At 37.7% G+C, this 22,254-nt stretch overlaps 1 protein-coding gene across 2 annotated transcripts in view; it reads right to left on the minus strand.

The window, feature by feature from the left end:
- Window positions 1-22,254, minus strand: part of MUSK (muscle associated receptor tyrosine kinase) — a 95,513-nt gene that overhangs the window by 68,500 nt on the left and 4,759 nt on the right. For both annotated transcript variants that reach the window (XM_043870538.1, XM_043870537.1), the window contains exons 2-5: window positions 14,163-14,289; window positions 9,617-9,768; window positions 1,940-2,067; window positions 404-545 (exon numbers count right to left, since the gene is read on the minus strand). In XM_043870538.1, the coding sequence (XP_043726473.1) occupies window positions 404-545; window positions 1,940-2,067; window positions 9,617-9,768; window positions 14,163-14,289 (549 nt within the window). The remainder of the gene's footprint in view (window positions 1-403; window positions 546-1,939; window positions 2,068-9,616; window positions 9,769-14,162; window positions 14,290-22,254) is intronic.

Here is a 22,254-nt window from a genome sequence, read left to right on the forward strand (position 1 = left end):
AACCTTTGTGACAGAATACAATCTGGAAAGAAGTTACATTTTTCTTTTGATACATTTTTAAGACACATCTTTTATGCTGTGAAAGATGAGTATCTTCAAATTGGTAAACAAGGGAGTGTTGTCCAAGCCAGGAAGATATTCTAAAATGGTATTCTATTGTTTTAGTACTATAGTCTATTTCAGTCAATTGATGGAATATAGATGGAGTATGACCTATTAAACAAAGGAACTTTTTTTCCCTCCTTTCAGTTTTTGAGTGTTGACTTGATGGTCTAATATCTGGAATAATTGAGGGCACTAAACTCCTTACTGCCTCTCTGTTTTACAAGATGAAGTACAGCCTTCACAGTAGAGCGTGAGGCCTTCTGCTAGCACTGTCATCAGAAGAAACACAGCTCCTTACCCTCCACTTCCAGCTTCACCAGTTTGGAATATGCCGTCCCAAGGCTGTTTTTTGCCACGCATCGATAATGTCCTGCGTCTTCCTTTTGTACATTATGAATCCTTAAGCTCCCAGATTCAAGAACCGCAGTTCGGGAATTTTCCTGCCAGAGATAGGTACATGAATTTTGCATGAACATGAGTCTGTCAAGGATACATTTGCAATATTTCATCAAGTCATCATTATCACTCATCAGAAATACTATTTTAACATTTGACATTTATTATGGATAACATACAATAACAAATGAGATAGTATAAGATTCCCTTATAAAAATAAATTTTAATAACAGTGCCATAAGATATAGTTATTTTTATTTTCTTTCAATACATGAGGACCCCAAGGCTTATTGGATGTCCTAAACCAACAAGTCTTATTTTAGAATTTGATATCTAAAAAAACTTTGTTTGATTAAAAGCATTGCTCTTAACAAGCATACTTACTGCCTATATGGGATCTTTAGGGGAATACATGACCTTTTAAAAGTTAGAAAACTCTACAGAAATTACAAAAACTGGTCTTTATAATTAAAATATTATATCTGTATTCTCCTTGGGGATCTAAATTCACTAGTATATATAGGGCCACTCCTTCTTTTACTGTAGAAAATATAACAAAAGAAAGCCAGAAAATTATATAGATTATCATAAAAATGAAAACTATTCATTTTATTTTAAATAAAGCAAAGCTAATTGATATTATGTTGTATTTCAGTTAATTGAGATCAACATCTATGTATCCCCCCATGGAATACTCTGAGTATAGTAATACGAAAAACGCATTGTCTGTGACCTCACTGAGTTCATAGTAGGTTATACAAGGATGGAAGGAGACAATGATGATGCAGAATAGTAATTTATCAATAAATGTAGGTATAAGATACAAAAGCAGTACAAAATAAGGATGTGAATAATGTATTTCAAGTTTGACTACTGTATATGATTGAGGTCATTGTCAAGGTCACCAGTCTTGAGTCTTAATGCTCTAACTTCACTCCAGAATGTTCTCATTCCTTTTCTTCCAAATCTTATTTCTTTCTCTCTCCTTCTAGAAGCTATTTGTCAGGTCTAAAGCTTAAAGCTTAGTTCCTTTTTTTAAAAAAATCTGTTGAGTCTCAAAGATTCAATGTTTAAAAAAAAAAACGATTCAAATACCAACCAACTGACCACCAACAAAGAAGACTCTAGCTTAGCTCTGCTCTGCCTCTTTTATCATCCTTAACACTACTGGTCCCTATCTCTTTTCTCTCCTACTCAGCCCCAACCAGAATGCCTTATATCTATCTATCTATCTATAGATAGATATAGATATAGGTTTGGTTATAGTGTTGTACATGGAAAATATTTAGATTTGGTTAAAATATTTAGGTTTGGTTAAAATGTTGTGCATGGAAAACATTTTATACTAGAAGTTTGTAAGTGTGTGACTGAATTTGCAAAGGATTGTTGTATTTGAAAATACGTTGTGTATACATGTTTTAACATAATCATCACTTACCCTGAGAGCGCTGTCCCCCTTGATCCATGACACTGATGGTTTGGGATTGCCCATTGTAGTACATGGTAGAACTGCCTTTAATCCTTCTATTATTTTTACATTTATGGGAGGACGAGTTATTTTAGGTTCTAAAGGAAAATAAAGGAAAAAATTAAAAAGGCAATTTGGATTTACTAAACTTAGAATTTCTAACTTTATGCTTAATTCTTAATATCCTTTAAAAATATTCTTAGGTGTATTATAATACAGAACTCACCAAGTGCTAAGCCATGTTTTTAGTGGATATCAAACAAATAATTTTTTAAAATTTAGATTAGCTCTGTTTTATCTTATTTGAAAAAAGATCAATTCATAAACATATTAGGAGTGTGAAATTATCATAGTGGTCTTCACTTTTAAAAATAGTTAATAAAAAGTTGATTAAAATAAGCTGTTGCTGTAACAACTCACATTAATTCATAGTAACAGACATGAAAACATATGAAAATAAAGGTTTGATATGTTTACATTTGTATACAATTCTGAGTTATGACCTACTGTCCCTTTAGTTTCCATCTTAATTTGACCATTAAATTTGATGATTAAAAATTAGATACATTTGTCCTCTAGAAAATAAATCAGATATTACTATATTTATGATCAGAGGAATTCTGTAATACAATTCAGAGTAACTCTACTCTGCAAAGCAAACTTGTATATACTGTGAAACACTCCTAAATTAATTTTTTCAGAAGAAATAGTTTATGTCAGTTAATTTTTATTCTCCAGTACTGAGCTTTCAGAGGAAGAAGTTATTAAATCTATGTATAGAAGAATTGACAAGTTCAGGATGTCACTTATTTTACTATGTGAAGCATTCATAAAATAATGAAAACTAAATTTATTTCCTTAGGAATTTTATGTTACAGATATCAAATAGAGAACTATCAAATAGAGTCTGTCTAGCAGGACAGACTACTGAGAAATGGATGCATTTTACTTCTTTCAGGTCATGTGCCATAATCAATGTGTTGCTTTGACAAAGAAGAGTAGGAAATAAGGACTTTTTCCCCCTTCTACTTCAACTGTGTGTGTCTGTGTTTGTGTGTGTGTTGAGTGTTGAGGGGACATGGTTTTGTTGGATTTTTAATCTAGTTATTTATTGCCATTTACAGGTGGTATGATCCTGCACTCTGGCAAAAGTACAAGACAAGCTTTAAACATGTTATAGGAAAATATCAACTTTGTCGCTGTGCCTGCTATGTAAAGCATACAATCCTCCTTCTTATCAATGACGATGAATATGTACATTTAGATAATGACTAGGCACCTTGATTGTGGGTAGAGTTGTCATGCAGCTACTGATCAAAGCCTAGCTTAGGAGTTGATATGCCTGTGATGTAATCAAAGACAGTATTATTCATTCCTCTCATTGGGCTCCCTGAACTGATCCCTATGGCAAACCTGAGTCACAGATAATGTCTTAGGCAGAAAACCTTTGTTTAAAGCAAATAACTCCTATCTTCTCAGTGAAAATGATATCTTTGCCACCTACTGATGAGAAGTCAGGAGAACTTTGTGAGTAGTTGATGATGAAGTAAACTAGGAATGAATTGAGTACTGATGCGAAGTGACGGATTCCCCACTCTGAGGGAGCATGATTCAGGTGGAGCCGTGAGCATTGACTAATCAGAACTGGTTATTCTGTTGAGGTTGGATCCTGGAGGTGTCCTGCTATGCCAAAATTCAGCCTTTAGTTGTTGGACCATAAAGAATCTGGGGGAAGGAGCTCCCTAAGGAGGTCCTAGGTAGCAATGTGGGTAGGGACCTTGAAAGTCTCAGGAAACAGCTCTTTAGCAAGCAGTGTGGCAGTGTTAACAGCTGGGATGGCCACACCAGTGTGTACCCACACTAGCTGAGCTTTCCTAAAGAGAAAGTGGAGAAAAGAAGAGGAGAGAAGAAGAAAAGGGGATTTAAGATAGAACCAAAATCAAGAACATTTAGTGCCAGCATGAATACGAACAATATTCGAAGGAAGATTATCACAAAGCAGTAAAGTACTTAAACATGCTCTGTCTTTGGAATCACTCTTTCATTCATCAGCAAAATAGATCCTTCTTCCTTACTTGGTGTTCTTACTGCCCCATATGCTGAAAGAAAGCCTATTTGTGGGTACATCCTGACCTACTTACTCTCAGAATCTCCAGATCAGCTTTTCCCATGATGTCCTCACAACTTACCTATTACAGTTAATCTCGGACATCATCTCTAGGTGTGATAAACATAAAAGATTAACAGATATCTGAGAAAGACCATGAACATGAAGGAAAAGAACCAAAATAAAATCAAAATTTAGCATGAAGAAAAACAGAAGCAAAGCAGAGGGACGAACAGGTTTTAAAAATGTGTAAATAGTATCCTTAGATAAGTGAATACTGCACCATGCAACACATAGAGTTGGCTATGAAAAACAGAGCAACCAGGGAAGAAAGAACACCTGGAAATTTAAAATATGGGTCTTAAAAAAAAAAATATGGGTCTTTAGGTCAAAGTACTGAAGATAACATCAGAATAGCAGCATGGTTATATTGAAGACCAAATACATGAAATAGAAGGAAAAGTCAAGCAAATCTCCTAGAACGTAGAATATCAAGATAGATATGTAGAAAATATGAGGATAAACTTGGAGTTATAAAAAAACAAAAAAAGAAACCTAATATTGGTTGATTAAAAGTTTAAGAATGAGGTCAAATGAAGAGGAAGAAAATAGACAAAAAGTGTAGCTCACTTGGGGGGAAAAAAACCTTTGGTTTTTAGAGTAAATTGGCTCACCTAAGACTAAGTAGAAATAACAAAAGAAAACACAGCCTGTTGTATTCTTGTCAGTTTGAAACATTAAGAATTCTAGAAATAGAAAAATCCAAAAAAAGTTAGGATAAATATCAGATTTATGTGTAAACAAATAAGAGAAAGATTTCTTATCTTCAACCTAAAATGTCATATGGCAATGAATAATTGTCTATTAAAACCTAAAGGAAAAGCCTTTTAAAACTCCCATGTGGCTCAGATGGTAAAGCGTCTGCCTACAATGCAGGAGACTCGGGTTCTATCCCTGGGTCAGGAAGATCTCCTGGAGAAGGAAGTAGCAACCTACTCCACTTATTCCTGCCTGGAAAATCCCAAGGATGGAGGAACCTGGTAGGCTACAGTCCATGGGGTCGCAAAGAGTCGGACACGACTAAGTGACTTCACTTCACTTCTGTATTGAGACAAATTATTTACTCAATATGGGGGGCAAAATAAAGACTTTCAGCCATTCAAACATTCACAAAATACATCTCATGTGTTCACACCGAAAAGAAGCAGTGAGTGACTTCCTCCAGCAAAACAATAATAACAAAACTGAAAGATAAAAGATGAAAGAAATAGTGATGAAAATCAACAACAAAAATTTACAATAAAGGTCGCAGGCAGAACTGGATTCCACCATGCTTGGTATGGTGCTAATATGCGTATTTCTGTGATTTTTCCCATCAATAGTGTGATGTCAGAGAGGAGAAAATAAAGGTTATGTCATTATAAGGTTGAGAGTTTACAAGCATTAGGTGCTGGGGCACAAGGGTTCATGAGATTTGAGGATGCTAGTAAGGTCCGCGTGATGATGCCAGGTAGGAGAGAGAATGAAGTGAAGAGAGAACTGAATGATGTGCCCATTGCGGGGTCAATGAAACAGAGAACAGAGAGGAGGTAAGAGCAGGAGCGTGACCATGATGGTGATGGTTTGGCGTGGGAAGAAGGGCATGAGGGAGCTGGACTCTGTCCTTAGCTGAGAAAGAGACCGATAAAGTTGGTTCCTCTGTTTGGAGGCAAGTCCGGAATGTGAGAAACCATTTCACTCATCAGACAGAGCTGGAAATAGAAATGTCTATGTTCAGGATGTGACCTAATGGGGTTTAATATTTGAAATACAGTCTGTTTCCTGGGGTACCAAGATCGTAGATTGGATAGACTGATAAAGAGTTAAGGTTAAGATCACTGGACTTGTGAAGGTCAAAGGGGCTATAGGATGAAGTGAATAGTGGTTCTGTTTCATGGCTGTTAAAATCTCTTAGGATAATGGCAGGAGTAGGAGTGGATAGAAAGATAATAAATCTGGAATCAAAATCTTTGAGAAATATGGGAGAAGACCTAGAAGTGAGTAGATGATGAATAGAGTTAGAGAGATTGGTCAAAATGGTATAAGCCTTCATGAGAGGAAAGGTTTTGCACAGGAATGCAAAATATAATGGCTTAAAAGCAGCAGTGAACCATTAGTACCTGCTAGTCTTGTTGACTTGAAGTGGATAAGAAGTAAACAGCCTCCCTTTAAACAGAAAAGTCACTCAAGTTTGAAAAGTCACTCAAAAGCTTTTAAGTTTCATTAGGTCCCATTTGTTTAGTTTTGCTTTTATTTCCAGTATTCTGGGAGGTGGGTCATAGAGGATCCTGCTGTGATTTATGTCGGAGAGTGTTTTGCCTATGTTCTCCCCTAGGAGTTTTATAGTTTCTGGTCTTACATTTAGATCTTTAATCCATTTTGAGTTTATTTTTGTGTATGGTGTTAGAAAGTGTTCTAGTTTCATTCTTTTACAAGTGGTTGACCAGTTTTCCCAGCACCACTTGTTAAAGAGGTTGTCTTTTTTCCATTGTATATCCTTGCCTCCTTTGTCAAAGATAAGGTGTCCATAGGTTCGTGGATTTATCTCTGGGCTTTCTATTCTGTTCCATTGATCTATATTTCTGTCTTTGTGCCAGTACCATACTGTCTTGATGACTGTGGCTTTGTAGTAGAGTCTGAAGTCAGGCAGGTTGATTCCTCCAGTTCCATTCTTCTTTCTCAAGCTTACTTTGGCTATTCGAGGTTTTTTGTATTTCCATACAAATTGTGAAATTATTTGTTCTAGTTCTGTGAAAAATACTGTTGGTAGCTTGATAGGGATTGCATTGAATCCATAGATTGCTTTGGGTAGAATAGCCATTTTGACAATATTGATTCTTCCAATCCATGAACACGGTATGTTTCTCCATCTGTTTGTGTCCTCTTTGATTTCTTTCATCAGTGTTTTATAGTTTTCTATGTATAGGTCTTTTGTTTCTTTAGGTAGATATACTCTTAAGTATTTTATTCTTTTTGTTGCAATGGTGAATGGTATTGTTTCCTTAATTTCTCTTTCTATTTTTTCATTGTTAGTATATAGGAATGCAAGGGATTTCTGTGTGTTAATTTTATATCCTGCAACTTTACTACATTCATTGATTAGCTCTAGTAATTTTCTGGAAGAGTCTTTAGGGTTTTCTATGTAGAGGATCATGTCATCTGCAAACAGTGAGAGTTTCACTTCTTCTTTTCCTATCTGGATTCCTTTTACTTCTTTTTCTGCTCTGATTGCTGTGGCCAAAACTTCCAACACTATGTTGAATAGTAGTGGTGAGAGTGGGCACCCTTGTCTTGTTCCTGATTTCAGGGGAAATGCCTTCAATTTTTCACCATTGAGGGTGATGCTTGCTGTGGGTTTGTCATATATAGCTTTTATTATGTTGAGGTATGTTCCTTCTATTCCTGCTTTCTGGACAGTTTTAATCATAAATGAGTGTTGAATTTTGTCAAAGGCTTTCTCTGCATCTATTGAGATAATCATATGGTTTTTATCTCTCATTTTGTTAATGTGGTGTATTACATTGATTGATTTGCGGGTATTAAAGAATCCTTGCATTCCTGGGATAAAGCCCACTTGGTCATGGTGTATGATTCTTTTAATATGTTGTTGGATTCTGTTTGCTAGAATTTTGTTAAGGATTTTTGCATCTATGTTCATCAGTGATATTGGCCTGTAGTTTTCTTTTTTTGTGGCATCTTTGTCTGGTTTTGGAATTGGGGTGATGGTGGCCTCATAGAATGAGTTTGGAAGTTTACCTTCTGCAATTTTCTGTAAGAGTTTGAGTAAGATAGGTGTTAGCTTTTCTCTAAATTTTTGGTAGAATTCAGCTGTGAAGCCATCTGGTCCTGGGCTTTTGTTTGCTGGAAGATTTTTGATTACAGTTTCGATTTCCTTGCTTGTGATGGGTCTGTTAAGATCTTCTATTTCTTCCTGGTTCAGTTTTGGAAAGTTATACTTTTCTAAGAATTTGTCCATTTTGCACTACAAAGGAAACTATAAGTAAGGTGAAAAGACAGCCCTCAGATTGGGAGAAAATAATAGCAAATGAAGAAACAGACAAAGGATTAATCTCAAAAATATACAAGCAACTCCTGAAGCTCAATTCCAGAAAAATAAATGACCCAATCAAAAAATGGGCCAAAGAACTAAACAGACATTTCTCCAAAGAAGACATACAGATGGCTAACAAACACATGAAAAGATGCTCAACATCACTCATTATTAGAGAAATGCAAATCAAAACCACAATGAGGTACCATTACACGCCAGTCAGGATGGCTGCTATCCAAAAGTCTACAAGCAATAAATGCTGGAGAGGGTGTGGAGAAAAGGGAACCCTCTTACACTGTTGGTGGGAATGCAGACTAGTACAGCCGCTATGGAAAACAGTGTGGAGATTTCTTAAAAAACTGGAAATAGAACTGCCATATGACCCAGCAATCCCACTTCTGGGCATACACACTGAGGAAACCAGATCTGAAAGAGACACGTGCACCCCAATGTTCATCGCAGCACTGTTTATAATAGCCAGGACATGGAAGCAACCTAGATGCCCATCAGCAGATGAATGGATAAGGAAGCTGTGGTACATATACACCGTGGAATATTACTCAGCCGTTAAAAAGAATTCATTTGAATCAGTCCTAATGAGATGGATGAAACTGGAGCCCATTATACAGAGTGAAGTAAGCCAGAAAGATAAAGAACATTACAGCATACTAACACATATATATGGAATTTAGAAAGATGGTAATGATAACCCTATATTCAAAACAGAAAAAGAGACACAGAAGTACAGAACAGACTTTTGAACTCTGTGGGAGAAGGTGAGGGTGGGATGTTTCGAAAGAACAGCATGTATATATGTATATATGGTGAAACAGATCACCAGCCCAGGTGGGATGCATGAGACAAGTGCTCGGGCCTGGTGCACTGGGAAGACCCAGAGGAATCGGGTGGAGAGGGAGGTGGGAGGGGGGGTCAGGATGGGGAATACGTGTAACTCTATGGCTGATTCATGTCAATGTATGACAAAACCCACTGAAATGTTGTGAAGTAATTAGCCTCCAACTAATAAAAAAAAAAAAAAGAAAAGTCACTCAAGAAATTCAGGTTTGAAATGAGGCAAAAGGGTAGAATAAGTGTCTGCAAAGAGGTTAGAGATTAAAAGGGTGTCTGGTTGTAATGAAACTGTTTTAAACTAAAGGTACATGGTAAAGATTTTAAAGGGGAGTTCCTGGTGAAAGATTTCCTGGTGGTGCAAATAAAGAGCCATAATAAAGGCTAGAAAATGGGAGGAGGCAGAAAAGGATGAGGCTTGCCTGTAGGGTGGTGGGTGATGGCAGGAATAAAAGGTGTGGAACTGTCTCAAGGTTGTGATTTGAACTTGAACTTCTCTGGCTGCCCAACCTCCAGATATGCAAGAGGCTCTGTTTACTGTCTGCTTCAAAGTGTACCAAGTCAGCTTAGAAATCAATGGATGATTCTCTTTCCCACTCACTCATCTTCACTTGTAGAGCTCCACAGCTCTCGGCAGCTCCTCCCACACCATTGTTGGCAATGCAGCAGTAAATGCCGTCGTCACTGTCTTCCACGCTCAGGATGGTGAGGAGCTGACCATTCTCCCGAATGCTGTACCGAGTATCAAAGAGCCTGTGGGTCACAGACGATGATGGCAGGTTAGGGCCCCATCTGTGAATTGTTTTGACTATGATTATATGATCCAGCAGATGATTTACCAATGGATGAAGCAGATTAAAGGGAAGAGGAAACTCGAGTAAGTTATGAATAAAAGAATAAGCTTATTTGGGAGGAGAAAACTAACATTTTCTAATCTTTCCTAGGCTTCAATAATCAAAGCAGTGCTGAGTCCTTCAAAAATAATTTCGAAAGGTGATGTCTATTGATAGGACCCACCCAACATAAAATTTACTTTATTTAGGAAAGTATATCATTACCCAAGGTATGAGTCCTCTCCCATATTTACTGGGAATAGCAGCTAGATAATGAACACACACACACACACACACACACACACACACATGTGACTAGCAGAAAGGGATTAACAGATACACACTACTATATATAAAATTGATAAACGGCAAGGACTTGTTGTATAGCACAAGGATATATAATATATTCAGTATATTATAATAACCTATCATGGAAAAGAATCTGAAAAAGAGTATACACACACATACACGCACACACCTGAATCACTTTGCTATACACCTGAAACTAACGCAACATTTAATCAACTAGGTATGTGCTGCCCTCAGTAGCTCAATCATGTCCAGCTCTTTGTGACCCCCTGGACAATAGCCCCCCAGGCTCCTCTGTCCATGGAATTTTCCAGGCAAGAATTCTGGAGCAGGTTGCCATTTCCTGCTCCGGGGGATCTTCCTGACCCAGGGATTGAACCTGCATCTCTGTGTCTCCTGCATTGGCAGGAAGATTCTTTACCACTGTGCCACCTGGTAAGTCCCAAATCAATTATACTTCAATTTAAAAAATGGAAAAAAAGGGAAGGGTTAAATATATATATTGGATTAACTAGCAGTTGACTAAGTATTTGTTCATTTATTAATCAAATGTTTGTTGAGTGCCTAACAAGTGCCAGGCACAGTTCTAGTTCCATGGGATACATAGGGAGCAAAACAGGCTCAAACTGTAAAAAATATGTTTTACATATATTATCTCACTAAATGGCATGCAGCCTGAATGTTAAGAAGGGAGTTAGGACAATGGAAAGAAATATGAGGGGAAATGTCAACCTAAAAGTGAGTTTTATGACCAAATAAAAATGCTTTATGCAACAAGTATAAATTAGGCAGAGTAAACCGCCACCTCAAAGATTCATGTCTTAATCCCCAGAACCTGTGAATATGTTACCTTACATGGCAAAAGGGATTTTGCAGATGTCAAGAATCTTGAAATGGAGTATCATGAATTATCCAGATGGGCCCTATGTAATCATGCATGCTTGCCTGCTGTGTCACTTCAGTCGTGTCTGACTCTTTGCAACCTATCGACCAGGACTGTAGCCTGCCAGGCTTCTCTGTCCGTGGGATTCACCAGGCAAGAATACTGGAGTGGGTGGCCATACCCTCTTCCAGGGGAATCTTCCTGACCCAGAGATCAAACCCACATCTCTTACGTCTCCTGCATTGGCAGGCAGATTCTTTACCACTAGCACCACCTAATAGTGAGGGTCCTTAAAAGATTGGAGAGGGAAGCAGGAGGATCAGAGAATGAGATGTGATGAGGCTGGAGTGATGCAGTTGCTGGCTTTCAAAATGGAGCAAAGGGCCAAGAAATGCAGGCAAGAAATCGGATTTTCCTCTAGTGGCTCCAGAAAGAATGCAGCCTTGTCAACACCTTGATTTTAGCCCAAAGAGACTGGTTTCAGATTCCTGAACTCCAAAATTGTAAGATAATAAATTTATGTTGTGTCAAACCACTAATTTTATGGTAATTTGTTACAGTAGAAATGGAAAGATAATACAACCCGAAAATAAAAGATTTAAAGGAAATGGATTCTTGATTTCAAATTCGATGGATGGCCCCCATCACGCACTGATCTTAAAGAAGAAAAAAGATATAGTAATTTTTGATCTATGTGACTAAGGATGATATAATCACTGGGTAGTTCATTAAATCACATTAAATAACTAGGGATAGCCATGATACTGACTCTCACGTAATTTTTGCTTTGCTTTTGTTTTTTGCTATGTTTAAGTTTGCATGGAAAATGTGAATATTGAAATATTTTACAGATGTGCTTGTGGACTAACAGTCAAACCACTCTGTGAAATAGAAACTTTCAAGATTTATAATCTGCTGTATCATTGCTGCTTAAAGTATATAAATCACTTGTAGATTGTGAGGGACACAAGTATTTATAATTTTCAAAATATAAACTGTTTTCCTCTTTCTTACTGAAGTATAGTTGATTTACAATATTATATTGGTTTCAGGTGTACATAGCCTAGTGATTCATTATGTCTACAGATTGTACTCCATTGAAAGTTATTACAAGATAATGGCTGTAGTTTCCTGTGCTATACGATATATCCTGTTGCTCATTTATTTTCTACATAGTAGTCCCAGGTGGCGCTAGAGCAAAGAAGCTGCCTGCCAATGCGGGAGCTGTAAGAGGTGCAGGTTGGATCCCTGGGTCAGGAAGATCCCCTGGAGAAGAAAATGGCAAACCACTCCAGTAACCTTGCTTGGAGAATCTCACGGACAGAGGAGCCTGGAGGGCTGCAGTCCATGGAGTTGCAAAGAGTTGGACATGACTGAAGTGACAGTACACACACACACGCAGCTCTTAAACCCATACCCCTAATTTGCATTCCCCTTCCCCTCCCGTCTCCCCTTTGGTAACCATTAGTTTATTTTCTATGTGAGTCTGTTTCCGTTTTGCATATACATTCATTTGTATTACTTTTTAGATTCCATCTGTGGGTGGTAGCATACAGTCTTTGTTGTTTTCTGACTTATTTCATTAAGCATAATATTCTCTTAAGTCCATACACCCTGGTGCAAATGACAGAATGTCATTATTTTTTATGGCTGAGTAAGACTCCATTGTAAATATATCCCACATCTTCTTTACCTATTCATCTGTTACGGACACTTGGGTTTTTTCCAAATCTTGGCCATTGGAAATAGTACTGCTATGAATTTGGGGTGCATATACTTATTCAAATTAGTGTTTTCAGTTTTTTCTGGGTATATACCCTGGAGTAGAATTACTAGATCTTACAGTACGTGTATTATTAGCTTTCTGAGATGCCTCCATACTGTTTTCCATAGAGGCCACACCGACTTGCATTCTCATCAATAGCGTGTAAGGGTTTTGTTTTCTCCACATCCTCTTCAACATTTGTTATTTGTAGCCTTTTTGATGATAGTTGACCCAGCTGGTGTGAGGCGATATATCATTGTTGTTTCTCTAATAACTAGTGATGTTGAGCATCTTTTTATGTGCCTGTTGGCCATCTGTACATCTTTGTGAAGGATGTCTAGTCAGCTCTTTTGCCCATTTTTTGAGTGGGTTGTTTTTATTTTTGGATATTGAGTTGTAGGAGCAGTTTATGTATTTTGGATATTAACTCCTTATTGGTTATATAATTTGCAAATATTTTCTCCCATTCTGTAGGTTGTCTTTTTGTTTCATTGGGTATTTTAAATTGATTTAATAAACTGTATTTCAAGCATCTTAATTTGGTTTATAAGCCTTCCTATTCCAGGATTTCTGAGATAGCTTGCCTGATAGAGTACTTGAAGGCTTCATAGCCCAGGGTAATTTCCCACATTACAGCACATATAATAGAAGGAAATACAAAATTTCAATTAGAGTTTAGTGAAAACAAACACATAATGTTTCCCTATCCAAGTTCATGGACCCCAGCCTATGGAGCAGTTAAACACTAGCCCTAACTCAAGGTATGTGGCCTTCTAGAAAGCTAGTGGTTCCCTTTGTTATAAATATTTTGGAGTATTTTTGGTCAGATAGCTATTTAATGAGGAAAGGATAGCATAACCTTTATATGCCAAGTAGAAATTTTACTGTTTGAGAGGTTACCTCACTATATACATCAGGAGTCTTTTCTGATTTTCAAAAGAAACAGTAATAGTTACCTAGAGGTCAGATTCCTAGAGAATATGCATGACTTGATTGGGATATTGAAAGTACAGGAAATGAGGCTGGTCCCTATTAACTCCCCAGGATGTCCTGGAACATGTACCCCCAGAATTAGGATACCATGGTGTTTTCTAATTACTGTGAAATTTCCTCTAGGACCTAACCTGGATCTAGGAAACAGCCCTGACTCTGCCATATCAGTTAAATCACTTTACATTGGACAATTCCCTTAACCTCACTGAAGTTCAGATCTTACATTTATGAAATGTGGGAGTTACATTTTAAATATTCTAGAAGGTGAACTTTAGTACTGCCAAGAGCTGTGATTGCATTTACAACAAAGATAAATCCCAAGGCAGCCTTGGTCATTCTTGGTGGAAAAAGGCAGAATACTTACTTAATGAGAATTTTATTTCTGGTCCAGGAAATTTCAGGCTGAGGGTAGGATTCCACCGCACACATGAAAGTAGCGACTTCTTCAACTAAGGCGTCCACTGTTTCGAGAGGAGTGGTGATGACAGGGGCTGAAAGGAGAGGAGAAGTGAAAGGAGAGCATTCTACAGTACTGTTTCCTAGCCCTTCTGTAAGCAGTCGGGCTTCCCTTATGGCTCAGCTGTAAAGAATCTGCCTGCAATGCGGGAGACCTGGGTTCGAACCCTGGGTTGGGAAGATCTCCTGGAGAAGAGAACGGCTACCCATTCCAATATTCTAACCTGGAGAATTCCATGGTCGTATAGTCCACGGGATCACAAAGAGTCAGATACGACCGAGCAAATTTCACTTTCACTGTCAGCAGTCAGAGGCCACAGTGAACCTAAATAAGAATGATGTTGCCCCAAAGCAAAAATTTGCCAAAAGGGAGGAAGAATTTTATGCAGAGGATTTTGTTTCTACTTTCAAACTAGGCATTTGAGAATCAAAAGAGGAGGCTCTCGGGAGAGATGGACTTAGAATTTATTATATATGAGTGGAGGCAGAGCCTGGTTTTGTGAAGCCCAAAGTTATATAATTTAGATATCCTTTTAAGGAAAAAAACATAAAATTATGGATACAAATGTCTATTGCCTTCCTCACATCAGTCAACAGTGTGGAAGGAAAGTGTCACTGATGGGAATTTAGTGTGAAAAGAGGAAGCCATCTTGACAATTCCTGTATAAAAATATTTTTTCCCTAATTTCAATAAAACACGTTGATGTATTTTATTCATATTGCATTTTATTGAATAAAATGCAATATGAACACTTTGCTAGAGACCATTGGAGGTCTTCAAAGGGGGCTCCTGCAAATGAGAGGCTTTGAAGCTGAAGCTTCATTAGATTTATAGAGGATCCACACAGCTACAAATAGCTTAGGAAAAGACTCAATAATTTAAAGGCAAATAATCCAAAATAACCCAAACAACAACAACAACAAAATGATCAAAGAAACTGAATCAACCTGTCTCCAAAGAATATATACAGATGGACAACAAGCACATAAAAAGATACTCAACATTATTAGCCTTTATGGAAATGCAAATCAAAACCGCTCTAAGATACTACTTTACATACTGTAGAATGGTTATAAATAAAGAAAATGCATAACAATAAATGTTGGCAAGGATGTGGAAACATTAGAACCTGTGTGCATTGTTGGTGGGAAAGTAAATTGGCGCAGCCACTTGTGTAAAGCAGGATGGTGGTTCCTCAAATAATTAAGCAGAGAATTAATATGTGTGTTAGTCACTCAGTTGTATTTGACTCTTTGTGACCCCATGGACTGTAGCCCGCCAGGCTCCTCTGTTCATGGAATGAATGTATGATCCAGAAATTTCACTGCTGGGTATATATATGTCCAAAAGAATTGAAAGCAGTAACTCAAATAGTTGGGGCTTCCCAGGTGGCACTAGTGGTAAAGAATGTAGGAGATGTAAAAGATGAGGGTTCGATTCCTAGGTCGGGAAGATCCCCTGGAGGAGGGAATAGCAACCCACTCTAGTATTCTTGCCTGGAGAAAACCATGGACAGTGGAACGTGGCAGGCTACAGTCCTTTTAGGGTCACACAGAGTTGGACACGACTGAAATGACTTAGCACGCATGCACTCAAATAGATATTTGTACACTCATGTTCAGGTGGCGCTAGTGGTAAAGAGCCTGTCTGCCAATGCAGGAGACATAAGAGATGCAGGTTGATCCCTGAGGCGGGAAGATCCCCTGAAGGAGGGCATGGCAACCCACTCCAGTATTCTTGCCTGGAGAATCCCATGGACAGAGGAGCCTGGAGGGCTACAGTCCATAGGGTCGCACAGAGTCAGACATGACTGAGGTGACTTAGCATACACGCAGAGGTGAAAACTCCATGAAATAAGAGCAAACTGTCACACCGGCCGTAGAAAATGCATCCATCGTGGCTGTATCAATTTACATTCTCACCAACAGTGCAAGAGGGTTCCCTTTTCTCCACATCCTCTCCAGCATTTATTGTTTGATTTTTTTCGACAATGGGCGTCCTGACTAGTGTGAGGTGGTACATCATTGGAGGGGGGAATAATGCATTCGGTTTCTAAATGAAACTTATCTTTTCAGTAAACTCAGAGGCTGAGGGTCCCATTTAACCCATATCTCTTTTGTGGGTGTTAATTTTTTCACAAAGTCCAGTTCAAGTATCATCTCCTCCCGATCTCCCTGACTTGCTAGATAGAACCAAATGCCCTTTTGTTTAACCTGAGGTCATCCCATTTATGTCACGCTTATAGCACTTGCCACACATATGCTCTTAGAATGCTTTGTTTATGTTTCTGTCCCATGCTAAGTTATAAAAACCGTGACCTTTGGGTCAAGAACCATGTCTCAGACCTCTCTATCTGGAGGGCTGGCACATTGACTAATGTATTGTTTAAATGAACCAAACTCCATTTCTGAGACCTTTATAAAATGCATAAATTTTCTTTAGAGATTGAGAAGAGAATAGCTGAAAGAAGAGGGCAGAATTTTTAGGTGAGATGACATCTTTTATATTTTATATCTAGGCATTCAGGCCCTCCAACTTTGCACTAAAATAACTGTTAAAATATACAGAATGCAGTACAAAGAAATAAAGAGTGAAAAGTATTAATAGTTAAGAGACATAGATGGAGAAAAATTAATAAACTTCTAATAGAGGTCCAGAAAAATAAAATTGAAGAAATAGCGTGGAAGTAATATGTAAAGGGGTAAGTTGCAGATTATTTTTCAAACTTGAAAAATAAAGCAGAATATTCAGGTTGAAAGTTTCCACCAAGCATAAAGCCAGATAAACAAAAATTAATTCATTCTTAGATACACTAAATTAAAACTTCAGAAAAAGATAAAGAAAATCTTAACCTTACTAGAAAGAAAAGAAGGCAATTAGGCTCACTTGGTATTATTTGGCAACAACTGATACCAAAAGGCATTGGAGTAATAGTTTTAAAAGGCTGAGAAAAAAAATAACTGCTAGCCTGGAATTCTATAGGCAGCTTAGATAATCATTTTTTTAAATGAAGACAAAATAAACATGCAGACAAGTGTTTACCACTGAGACCCTCTCTGAAACAATTACCAAAAGTATATAATCTCTGTAAGAAATAACTTGTACCCAAAAGAAAGGGGCAGGGGACAAGAAACTATAGTAAGCATTTGTTGTTGTTCAGTCATTAAGTCATGTCTGATTCTTTTGCGACCCCATGGACTGTAATCTGCCAGGCTCCTCTGTCCATGGAATTTTCTAGGCAAGAATACTGGAGTAGGTTGCCATTCCTTCTTCAGGGGTCTTCCAGACCCATGGATCGAACCTGCATCTCCTGGATTGGCAGGAGAATTATTTACCATTGAGCCACTATAGTAAGCAAAGATGGTGGTAAAATGTAACTGCAGTTTTAGATATTGTGGAATATATTTTTTTTAAAAGCTCAATAATTTTTCTGTTTAAAAAAAGTGGAACTAGAATTCTAGATAAACAATTATAAGATGAAAGTATAGGGAAGAAGTTCAGCATATTGTTAAAACACTCTGAGCTCTTTACTGTATGCAGGAAGATGACAAATACTGAATAACTACAAACATGGGAAGATAATATAAAGTTAGAGGCATACTGTTAAAATTTCATTAATTCTTACCACCAAAATAATAGATTAAAAATCAAAATTTCCGAAACAGCAGGAGAACAAAAGGAACTAAAACTGTATCAATTTTAAAAAAATAAAGAAACAGAAAAGGAGGATAAATGAGCCAAGAACAGGTATGGCTAACAGAAGATTAAATTAACAAGTTAATTTGGAATAAACATGCCCAAATACATCCGAAATCACAGTAAACACCCATGGTATAAACTGATCTGTAGAAAGACAGATACATGATTTAAAAACACAAAAGACATATCTAATTATTTTAAAACAAATGTTGCAAATAAAGAGAGTGGAAAATACATACGAAGTAAACACTACTCAAAGTGATAATGAAATAGAGTAATAGTAGTAGTATAAGATGAACTTCAATATAAAGTGATAAGTAAGCATTTGAAGAGTGAAGAAAGACTTCTTAACGATAAAAGAAACAATCCATCAACAAGATAACAATCATGACATTTAATTATTTAAAAATATAGACTCAGGACCTCTGGTGGTCCAGTGGTTAAAGAATCTGCTTTGCAATGCAGGGGATGCAGGTTCAATCCCTGGTCCAGGAACTAAGATCCCACATGCTGCTGGGCAACTGAAGCCCATGCGTACCACAATTGCACTGAGCCTGCAACCCCACAGCTAGAGAGTCCATGGGCTGCAATGAAAGGTCCCAAGTGCCACAGCTAAGACCCGGCACAGCCAAATTAAGTAAGTAAATAAGTAATGTAATAAATATAGACTCAAATAAACAAATCAAACTTAAGTTAGTATTACCAGGAGATATTATAATGGAGTAATAGGCGCCAAAAATTTTAAAGAAAATTATACACACATACACACATAGAAGAGAATGGAAAAATGGATGAATTCCAAGATGTTATTATCATTTATCTTCTAGTTGTGAGCATGATGTATAATTTTTTGTCTTTGTCTTGCTATATCTTACAGCAAAATATTACAAGACATACTATATAATATTAAAATATATAAAATTAGTATATATTATCAGGCTTCCCTGGTGGCTCAATAATAAAAACCCAACTGCCAGTGCAGGAGATGCAGGCTCAAATCCCTGGGTCGGGAAGATCCCCTGGAGAAGGAAATGGCAACCCACTCCAGTATTGGATATTCCCTTGCCTGGGAAATGCCATGAACAGAGGAGCCTAGCAGGCTAAAGTCCTTGGGGTTGCAAAGAGTTGAACATGACTGAGCATGGACATGAATATGTATTATCTTCATAATAAAAATTATAGGACATAATCAGAATGCCACAGAAATGTTAATTTTCCAATGCAATGGAAGCAAATTTGTAATTGATAAGTTTTAGAAAGTCAACCTCTTTAAAAAGGTAGATTTTTCTAAACAACTGATGAACAAAATAAATGGTCAATTGCATAATCACATACATAGTGATTAAAAACATCATATGATAATAAGGTTGCAGGTAATGATGGGTCCAAAAGATAATGGATAATATTGAATGCTTTCATTGTTTAAAAAGAAAGACAGACTACTGAGGAATTACTTCCCTGGTGGCTCAGTGGTAAAGAACCCACCTGCCAGTGCAGGAGATGGGGGTTTGATCCCTAAGTGAGGAAGATCCCCTGGAGAAGGAAATGGCAACCCACTCCAGTATTCTTGCCTGGGAAACCCCACAGACAAAGGAGCCTGGCAGGTTACCGTCTATGGGGTTGCAAAAGAGTTAGACATGACTTAGTGACTAAATAGCAACAACAAAACTGAGGAATTAGACAGTGAGAAGCTCTAGCCCAGGGGTTGAATCCAAATCTCTGCTCCATCACTTCCCATCTCCACTGAGTCACTTAACTAGTTGCCTTGGCATCTTTAGCTGTAGGCAGAGATAACAATAAAACCATTACATAAGCTTGACATCAAGAGCCTCGATAAAAGTGAAAGAGGAGAGTGAAAAAGTTGGCTTAAAACTCAACATTCAGAAAACTAAGATCATGGCATCCAGCCCCATCACTTCATGGCAAATAGGTGGGGAAACAATGGAAACAGTGACAGGCTTTATTTTCTTGGGCTCCAAAATCACTGCATATGGTGACTGCAGCTGTGAAATTAAAAGATATTTGCTGCTTGGAAGAAAAGCTATGACAAACCTAGACAGCATATTAAAAAGCGAGACATTACTTTGCCAACAAAGGTCTGTCTAATGAAGGCTATGGTTTTTCTAGCAGTCATGTATGGAAGTGAGAGTTGGACTGTAAAGAAAGCTGAGCACCGAAGAACTGATGCTTTTGAACTGTGGTGTTGGAGAAGACTCTTGAGAGTCCCTTGGACTGCAAGATCAAACCAGTCAATCCGTAAGGAAATCAACCCTGAATATTCATTGGAAGGACTGATGCTGAAGCTGAAACTCCAATACTTTGGCCACCTGATGCGAAGAACTGACTCATTGAAAAAGACCCTGATGCTGGGAAAGATTGAAGGCAGGAGGAGAAGAGGACAACGGAGGATGAGATGGTTGGATGGCATCACTGACTCAATAGACGTGAATTTGAGCAAGCTCTAGGAGTTGGTGATGGACAGGGAAGCCTGGCGTGCTGCAGTCCATGGGGTCGCAAAGAGTCAGACATGACTGAGCAACTGGACTGACTAAAGCTTGACATGATGATTACATATGGTAAATAAATGTACACAAAGCATTTGACATTGTTCTTGGACTATAGGGAGTAGTCTATGTTATTTTATTCCATAATTTAGAGACAGAAACCTGAACTATTGAGTTATTCTCCTGGTTTCTGTGGCTCAGCGGGTAGAGAATCCATGTACAATGCAGGAGACACAAGAGATGCAGGTTCTATCCCTGCATCAGGAAGATCCCCTGGAGGAGGAAATGCTAACCCACTCCAGTACTCTTGCCTGAAAAACCTCATGGACAGAGAAGCCTGATGGGCTACAGTCCAAAGGGTGGCAAAGAGTCAGACATGACGGAGCACCTAAGCATCCCCCCCGGCAAAAAATCTCAAAGTGGAAAGGCATATAGATGAATTTCACTGCACAAAACAAAATAATTGCACTACTACCTGTACAAAAGTGGAAAAAGAGGCCCACAGCTTTGTCTTCTGTGGTGTGCTGGAACTGGCTTATACTGGCTTGCAAGTGTCGAGTGTTAACTTTTCAGAAATGTAACAAGGCAATTGAATAGAGCCATTATTTAAAACTAAATTATCTAAATTTCTGTTTAAAACAACTATGTTAAAAACAAAAAAGTAATACTCAACATTTATCACTTCCTGATTATTTTACTGCGTTTTTCTATTATCGGTGTTATTGGAGTTATTTACACCTAATGTCTGTAGAAATTGCAGACACAGCTGTGCCACCGCACATCTCCTCCCAGCTCAGCCTTTATTGGTACCTTGAAGTCGGCTAAGATTGAAGCATTTGCACTACAGCGGTCAACAGATGCCACATATCAGGGCCTTTTTTTTCCCTCAGAGAGGCACTAGCTCATGAGCATATTCTATATTATCAATACCTTCAAATCTTACCATTTAAGGGTGTATAAATAGCACCCTGTTTATGTAACAGTTCCTGGTAGGCAGCAGAATTGCATAAACAATCTTATTATACCCATTTTTTAGGGTATTAATGTGTTAATAGTCCTGAAAGTGTGGGTGACTTTCTCTCTTAGACTTTTGCAGATCTTGTGTTTTCAGTTATCATTCTTAATGCCAGGTATTATTTTTACTAAAACCCCCAAATTGATTCATTAGTTTCTTCTCATTCGATATGCAGATCCAGAAGTGACAGAGGAAGCATATATACTATTGATGTTATCTTTCCAGGGAGGTGGTACAAACTCTGTTGAGGTCAGTTAAAATCAGAGAAATAAATCTTGGAATGTCTTGACAAGCTTAAACATGGAGAAATGCATGAGTTGTCACTGAGAACAGCTTCCCTTAGTGTTCAGTGGCATGACGGTTTCTTGTGAGGTTTGATTGTGTTTTTAATAAGGTTAACATTTAAAATTGATTAAGAACCTGCCATCAGCCACGAGTTATACTTTTCATTCATGATCTTAGTTATTTATCACAATAAACATAAAAGCAGATACTATTATTATTCTCATTTGCAGTTGAGGAATGAAGGCTATGCAAGGTTCAGTAACTTATCTAAACAAAATAAGAGCAGGAAGTGATAGAACTGAATTTCATCGGTAAGGTTGATTTAAAGTTCTTATCTTTTAACTCTAAGTATACCAGGTCTTCGGTGTAGTACTAGTTACTCACAGACAAGGGAAAAAAATAAGACTGACGTTAATATCAATTTCTATAGGCAAAAGATTGTTGGTTAAGCCCACCTTGCTCACAGTCCAAAATTATCCAAACAAATCGCTTTTAA

This window comes from Cervus elaphus, chromosome 16 (assembly GCF_910594005.1).
Source record: "Cervus elaphus chromosome 16, mCerEla1.1, whole genome shotgun sequence".
Lineage (NCBI taxonomy): Eukaryota > Metazoa > Chordata > Mammalia > Artiodactyla > Cervidae > Cervus > Cervus elaphus.